This window comes from Entamoeba invadens, assembly GCF_000330505.1.
Source record: "Entamoeba invadens IP1 unplaced genomic scaffold scaff_1105074726079, whole genome shotgun sequence".
In the NCBI taxonomy this organism is placed as follows: domain Eukaryota; phylum Evosea; order Mastigamoebida; family Endamoebidae; genus Entamoeba; species Entamoeba invadens.
Window position 1 is genome coordinate 34,319 of NW_004191893.1, and position 8,053 is coordinate 42,371.

Consider the following 8,053-nt stretch of genomic DNA (forward strand, 5'->3'; position numbering starts at 1 on the left):
CCTCAATCGTGCAATCGATCCCAACGAATTTGGACTTCTTAGATAAACTCCTCACAACAAGGATGTCATGTTTTAACAACGGAGATGAGGTTGGGGATAGGGAATGGTTTGTCAAACAGATCTTGAGTGTCGTCGAGGTGTGTATTAAACAATCGCCGGAGCTCTCTGTGAAAGGGTTTCAGTTACTGTGTGGGTTAAATCGAGAGCGAACGATCTTTGAGTATATTCCAATGCCATTGATGGACTTGTTAGCGACGCGCACGCGAGATATCATCGACCAAGTCGACGCGAATCAGTTTTTCTTCATAGTGAAGTTTTGGGGGAGTTTCTTTACTAATTTAAGTCTGAACGACTTCACGACGTCGGTGAATTTTGGGCAATTGTTTTCGATTGTATACGTGAAGATGTTAATGTCTGAAGAAGAGGAAGTGATCGCTAATGGAGAGTACTTTGGATTCTTCTCGCGGTGCGACGCCACGACGATGTTTGCGTTGTTTAAGATGACATTCACGTGGATGATGTCCAACGACTTGCCCCAAAAAATGGGTCCCATCGAACAAAAACTTTACAACCAAATCCAAATGATTAAAAAGGACATCTATCAGTCGTATCACCTCTTGACTAACTTCTTCTATTTGGCAAGTTACTTCGTCAGTTATCGAGAACTCTCAGATAAAGAAAAGACTTCGGCTTTTGTCGAGTTTGTCGTGATGCTTGTCACGTCGTCGTTCCAATTGAATAAAACAATTTTCAACCATCAGTTCAACACCGCTGATGATCAATCACCGGAATGTCATCTGCAAAAGTCAATGATCGACTTTTATGGCGGATTCATATCAAGCTCGTTGTGGGACCCAAACGCAAAGAACGAGACTGACTTCGTCACGTTTTCTAAGACTTACACCCCGTCAGACTTGGCCTTTTTGGCTAGCGTGTTGAAACAGATTTACATGATGATCCCATTTTGGAAGGAAAACTACACTTTATTACGTTCAATCTTTTCTCTATTCGACAAAATGATCCATGGAAAGTCCTTCATTGATATTATGTTAACAATGGAGCCACTGAGCTTTATATATCAAAATCCCGTTTGTTTGTATTGATCATTTATATTATTATTTATACTATTAATTTATACTATATTATACTATATTATACTATTATCTATAGTATAAGAATACATAGTGTACAAATTTAATAAATTAACTATTAACGACTAGTTCTGTTTTGTCGAACAAGTATCGACGCGAAATCCAGTTGAATATATGAAGACGAGAGCCGTGTTTTTTAAAGGAGTTGGTGTTCTGTTTGCACGGGTCTCATCGGAGATCATACTTCCATGTTTGATGAAAATCATGGCAAACCCGTTAACTCGACTTGTAGATGTCACGAACATCCTCAAAACCGCGACGACCAATAGTTGTGTGTGCATCACACAAGCTATTGCCACAATGGAAAATCAGTTATTCCAAGTCCCAACGACGGACCCGTCATCAGCGGAGTGGGGGGTGGTGTGTAAATTTATTAAAGCTGTATCGACGAACTACACGCTTCGATTGTTTGGCAAGGAAAGTACTGTGCCTCTTCGACTGTTTCTGAAGATAGCGGGAGTCATTGTCAGCTTTTCAAAGGTAGCGTATACCGTAGCGAAGAGCACACAAGAGCCATCAGCGCTGTTCTTTGAGAATGTCATTTTAGTGTTACAAGCTGGAGTAGCGCTGATGGGGAACAGTTCCTTTGACTTTGCGGTGTTGTCGTTATACAACGACGAGTCATTCAAACTGCTTGCGTACTCGATGTATGAACTTCTCTCTGCAGTTCATCGCTTCAAAGATCAGTACCCCAAACTGCAACGAGTTAATGCCGTCTATGTGGCTACTGTTGCGCGATACGTCCTTGTTGTGCAATTTCCTGAGACACATATCACGAGCCTTATATCAGAAGCAGTCTCGTTAATGGGATCGAAGAAGAACGAAGAGACGGGGCAAGGGGCGAATGCGTTCAGTTGTATATTATATTTGGCATATAATCATATGAACAGAATACCATACGCAAAATCACTGTTAGGGTTATTACGACAATTCGTTCAACAAGTTATGCATTACTTTATCACTGTTTGTTGTTCTTGAACGGTATCTCTGTGGAATTAGACTATAGAATTAACTTATAGAACATATTGAATGGATCCCAAATGTCGTATTTCACTAATACCGTCTTCTCCCTCATGGTCTTGTTCCCAAACGAATTCATGGGCATTAAAGACAACCTCATTCAAGAACTCTGTGAACCTCAAGACATCAATTTGTTCATCTCGTCTTTCCAAGACTTGATCATCCAGAACACATCTAACAATAAACTTAACCCAAAAGATGCGGAGAAGTACAACTACGACACTAGAATATCAATGTTCAAAAAAACACTGAAGACTATCTCTCAACACGGAGTCGCTTTTTGACTCTTTATTTTAAATTGAATACTTTTACTATAATTATAGTATGTCTACTATACTTTTACTATTCTAATTATAGAGACAGACTCAATTTGAATATCATTCAATATGGTGATATTGAAAATAGTAACTATATTTATAGTTGTTTTTATTAAAAGTTATACCTTTGAATGTTAATAAGAATAATCGCATTATGATTATTAACATTAATTATTAAGTTTTAAGAACTAAAGATGTATTAATATTACTAGTATTTTTTATTATACTTAATTATACTTCAAATCGACAAATGTTTTTGGTGGTAATAAAAAAGACCAGATTAAAATAACAAAAAAGCAACTACAAAGTGCAAAGGAAAACTTCCAAAAGTTTGCAAGAAAAACTAAAAGAAAAGAACTGAATAAAGGAATGAAAACAAGTGCAGGTAGATTGTCGATTTTTAAGAAAAAACCGAAAAAAGAGGAGATTGAGATTTCATTGGACATCCCTGAGAGTGTCCGGGCCAACGCGTTTTGGAATGTTTGTAGTTCTTTTTTCTATTTTTTTCTTCTCATACACAATAGTATAATTATAGTATAATTATAGTTATATATATAGTATTGGTCTGATGTGCAGATCTGCCGACTTGACAATTACCACATTGTGTCGTGCTTGATTAGACACTGTGGACAAGAGCTGATCCCATTCTGGGACGCGTTACGAGACTGTTTAGATTCGGATGGAGTGCTTTTGTATATTCTTCAACAACACATCTATGAAGAAGTGAAACTCACCAAAGACAAGGAACAACTGTTTCGAGTGAATGGAGGGATCACACACTTCATGTCATCGTTTATGAGGAAAGAGGGGTTATCTGTATTAGAGAATTATATCAACCCAATCATTCAAACCGTCAACTCCCTTCCAAACGTACTCGAAGTCGACCCCGTCAAAACTTCACAACAAGAAGCCGATCAAAACGTGGTCACACTGATGTCAATATTAAAAGAAAAGGTCTGTAAATGGGAATACTTGAAAAGTCTTCTCACCCCATCTCTCACTTTCATCTTCTCCTGTATCAAAAATGAAGTCTCCAAAAAGTGGCCAGAAAACTCTTTGATTGCTATCGGGGGATTTCTGTTCCTCAGATTCATTAACCCAGCACTGGTATCCCCACAACGGTTTGGAGCACAGAGTTTGCTATTATTTATTAAACTGTATTATACTATATTTATTAATAAAACATTAACTCCTAGTGGTACTCGCCAATGAAACAGGAGCTCGTACACTTATACTCATCGGAAAAATAGTCCAGGCTATGGCTAATCAACCACCAGAACCTTTTAAAGAAGAATTTATGTACCCGTTTGTTGAGTATGTAACGACACAGTACAGTTCTATTAATACCTTTTTAACGAATATCTCGAGTAACATGAAACGACCGATAACGAATCGATATGTCACCGACGAGGTTGTGATCAATTCGACGCCGACTATACTTAAAGTCATCTCGTCGTTCAAGGAAGAACAAATGAACGCTTTTATGGAAGCGGTTGACGAGATGCCAGGGACTAAAGTGAAACTCTCGGCGATGTTGTCGAACTCGAATTTGATGCGGTCGTTCACATACGCTGACCAGAACGCGGTGCTGAATTTAATGATGAAAACGATGAAACAGGCGATAGTGAATTACGAGTACGAAGTGAATCAACTGAATGAGCGCGTTGTCGATTTGTATTTGAAGCTGGGAGAGGTCCTCCCGGACCAAAAGACGTTACCGGAGATCACTTTATTAGTGATGCAAACACGACTGAAGAAACTCGAAGAATTTCGAAAACAACAAGAGGCGAAAACGTCTGCTGTTCAAGTCGATTTGTCTCCGAAAGATCAACTTGTTGATAAACAACAACAAAATGCACCAGTCCAAAGGAAAGTGGAGAGTAACGAACCTCTTCCGAGTGCGACGGAAGTTGTCCAAGAACCTATTCCAGAAGTCTTCTCCCCGACAAGTTCTGAAGACGAGCAATCGTCAGAAGGGAGGTCTGGGAGTGATTCGGAAGAGTTTATGAAGGCGTGCCAAGAGTCGTATAAGAACAAAGTGTCGAAAGAGAATACAGTTGAAGACGGACAACGAGGGAAAGCTGTTACGATGAGTGTGAAAGAGTATAAAGCGTCACTTGAGAAGAGACAGACGATGCCAGACCCACTGAAAAATGAATTGAAAAAGGTGATAAAGAAGTGTCACCATATTAGACATAAAGTGCACGTGTGTAATGACTCAAAGAAGTTATACCACTGCTCTGTGGAGTTCATTGCAGGGATCCAATTTCTCTCGGGAAAGACAAACACCGTTGCGCACAAAAATGTTGAGTGCGACGAGGCGTTGATCCCAAAAACGAAGGACTTAATAGACAAATTGATTCTTCTGATGGAAAGGAAGATTCAAGACGATGAAAACGTGACGATCCAATACTTGAAAGACACTCTGACGTGCCTGAATAATGCGGCTTCATATCTTAAATGATTTTTTTGTGTGAGTTGTTTGTGCCGCACAATACATACAACAGTGGAAAGAACATTGAGAAGAACAACTCAATAAATTGTATCGATTGCGTGGTCCGTCCTCTTGTTTGCGACTAAGAAGTCGTTGTGGAGACATCCGTTGACTGTTTCTTCGCAGGTAGAAAAGAGTGTGAAGCCGATGCCGAGGTTCATAGCATAGATCATGTTACTATTGAAGTAGGACTAGTAGTGAATATATATATTTATATATAAATGATGATATTGATTCTTAAAAAGACGACAAACGTATTTATAAAAGTCGTTGAAAATGGAGAAGAGTAAGACCATGACAGGGAAGACAAAGGCGACGACTTTGAGCTTCCAGAAGTAGACGCACAAATTGGACCAAGTGATGTTAAAGAGCGCCATTGGTATTAAAACGTCTTGGAGTGAGATGTATGGGTTGCACACAGCAATCAAAATGGCGACGACGTACGTGTAATAGAACTTGTGGTCCTTCATATGTGGGTACATAATGAGTGAGACAAAGAGTGGTATCAAAGGTAACACTACTGTATAGAGTAAAGAGTACTCTTGGAACATATTAGTGAATAAGTACCAATACAATCCGATGTTTGGAGTGAGGTCCGTGACAAAGAAGTGTGTTGGGAAGCCGAAGTTTGAATAAGACAGGAAGACTACTGGAAGTCCCAAGAGCACCGTTGGGGAGAGGGAAGTTAAGAGTGGAAGTAGTAATGGGAATGCTTGTGGGTATATTGCGATTAAAATTGGGAGCAGTGGCGAGAAGATGTGTTGTGTGACTTTGTTCTTCGGGAGAACAAAGAGAAATGCCATTAGGGTTTGGACAAGGGATTGACTTGAGACGGCAAGTGACGCGATAATTGAGAATGGGTTATAGAGAAACACACAAGCGGAAGTCTTTGAGAGTGATGAGAGTATAAGAGCTGGTAATGTTGATAAAAGTAACGTGACCAGTGGAATTGTGTCGAAAGGAATAAAAGTGAAGAGTATTGACAACAATGAGTCGTCGGGTTTATCCAAAAGGGAATATGGTGATGTATTGAACTCGACTCTATTTGGTATTGCGTACATGGGAACGACATAGAAAAGTGCGAGACGTATACACACCGCAAAAAGAAAGTGAAATATAAAAGGAATTTCCATCACTTCTTGATTTTTTAGTTTATTGTGTTACTAGTATTTAAATAGTATATTTTATTAGTATTAATCTATACTACTTTTTATCACAAAAGAAGAACTTATAGTTAATAAAAGACAAAATGGGAGTCTTGAATGTAGCTGTTGTGGGTGACCAGCCATTAATGAAAGAACTTCTTACATCTCTTGAGAAAGAGACGAGTCAAAAAAGTGAGGCATTAGGTGATGAAAGTATCTTGTCGGGGCAAATCGAGTTAGAAGGAGAGACACTCAAATTACGATATATATCAAATGGTTTATTCTTACTAGTATATTAATTATATTATATCTAGTATAATATAATCAATAAGTATAATTATATTATAATTATAATTATACTCTAATGATTAATAATTAAAAAGAAATAGTAAAAATATAGTACTTAGGCATAGCAAGCGATTTGAGTGTTGAAGAATGCAACTTAGCGTTGGTGTGTGTCTCAGACGACAAACTTAAAGAAGCCGAAGCAGTTGTTGAGCGAGTAACACTTAATATCACTGGACCGATCTTCTCATATTGTAAAACAAAAATGTTTGATGCGCTCAAAAACACGAAGTTGATACCCCCACAAACAAGTGTGTTGTCGATCTTGTTTTACGTTCAAAAGCAAATCCAAAATAGATTACCAATTGGTGATATAGTCAAGTTGATTGACTTCGAAGAAGACGCGCGGAAGACTTTTGAGAATAAAGTCCAGCAGCAAAAGGACGAGTTGGCGCGTTTTGCACAGAAAATCGAGCACGACCAAAAAGACCTTCAAGAGAAGATAACGGAGCAAAGTCTTCTGACGGGCTTAGACTCTTCAGAAGACATCGAAGAAGTCCATTACGAAGAAGATGAAAATGAGACGCACACTACAAAGTCTCAAATCCAAAAAAAAGGGCAAATGGTTTTTGGACCAGACGGGAAAATGACGTTCAAACAACAACAGAAAAAAGCAGCAAAAAAAGTTGCAAAGAAAAAGAAGTAATTTGGTGTTCTCTGGTTCTTAGTTAAAGTATTATTGTTTACTATCCTTTTAACTATTAATAATACCGAAAAATGTTGTTTTGTGGAGGGTCGTGGAATGAATGAAAATTTTCTTTTAAAAATCTGGATAAATGACTTGAAATGAACTTTCGACGGTCGAGTATTATAGTTTTATTATACTATATAAAACTATTATATAGTATAATAGTTTTATATAAAGTTATTAATAAAGAAACGAATAAAAGAAAAAGGGGGTGTAGAATAAATTTGAAGAAAGACAATACAATTCCAACGAATACCAACATCAGCGAATTGCTCATAAAAGCGTGTGGAGAAGGACAACTTCCGCTTAATGAAACTGATGAAATGGATTCAAACATGTGTTTGATACAAAAATAATATTTGTTCTGAACTCAAAAAACAATCCCAATGATGTAAATCTCTAACTTGTTATTTATAAGCGTTTGATTGTTTATGTGTACACGTGGTACCACGCATAATAATATACAACGATTGTCTTATTCTATTGGTTTGTACGAAAGAAATTGTTAAAAAGTCTATTAAAATGAAAACTAAAATAATTACATGTTCTGTTTCATTTGACATTTTATATGAATATTGCAACACTGCATTTTGGTCTAAAAAATCGGGAAATATGATAAAAACATTGTGATGTTGATTGGAGTTAAATCAAAAAGAAACTCTTTTAGACAGGGGCATTTTGTGCTAATTATTGGGGTAATTTTTTTTAAAAATTAGTTTCTTTAATGATCCCGATTGAGTCCGAATTTTTATTGTATATATTTTATTCATTTTATTAACATTTTATTACAAGTGGACGTTTTTTCCATTTTTTTTTTTCATTTTTTTATTCAAATATCCCCATTTTCCACAATGAAAAATTTGCTAATCTAGTTTATTTTATTCGGAAAAAGT

At 37.2% G+C, this 8,053-nt stretch overlaps 4 protein-coding genes across 4 annotated transcripts; 3 read left to right on the forward strand and 1 right to left on the reverse strand.

The window, feature by feature from the left end:
* Window positions 1-2,455, forward strand: EIN_030710 (hypothetical protein; the record flags this gene model as incomplete). The annotated part of the gene is made up of 3 exons (XM_004185698.1): window positions 1-1,088; window positions 1,221-2,114; window positions 2,171-2,455. Coding segments are annotated over 3 exons (2,267 nt in total), but the record flags the coding sequence as incomplete, so codon positions are not given.
* Window positions 2,456-2,857: 402 nt separating this feature from the next.
* EIN_030720 (ras GTP-ase activating protein, putative) lies at window positions 2,858-4,952 on the forward strand (the record flags this gene model as incomplete). Its single annotated transcript, XM_004185699.1, has 3 exons — window positions 2,858-2,968; window positions 3,065-3,623; window positions 3,685-4,952. 3 exons carry the CDS (start codon window positions 2,858-2,860, stop codon window positions 4,950-4,952), a joined length of 1,938 nt encoding a protein of 645 aa, XP_004185747.1.
* Window positions 4,953-5,020: 68 nt separating this feature from the next.
* Window positions 5,021-6,115, reverse strand: EIN_030730 (GPI transamidase component PIG-U, putative; the record flags this gene model as incomplete). Its single annotated transcript, XM_004185700.1, has 2 exons — window positions 5,021-5,173; window positions 5,237-6,115. 2 exons carry the CDS (start codon window positions 6,113-6,115, stop codon window positions 5,021-5,023), a joined length of 1,032 nt encoding a protein of 343 aa, XP_004185748.1.
* Window positions 6,116-6,231: 116 nt separating this feature from the next.
* EIN_030740 (hypothetical protein) lies at window positions 6,232-7,118 on the forward strand (the record flags this gene model as incomplete). The annotated part of the gene is made up of 2 exons (XM_004185701.1): window positions 6,232-6,403; window positions 6,541-7,118. The coding sequence occupies 2 exons, from the start codon at window positions 6,232-6,234 to the stop codon at window positions 7,116-7,118; spliced, it is 750 nt and encodes a 249-aa protein (XP_004185749.1).
* Between the last annotated feature and the right edge of the window lie 935 nt (window positions 7,119-8,053).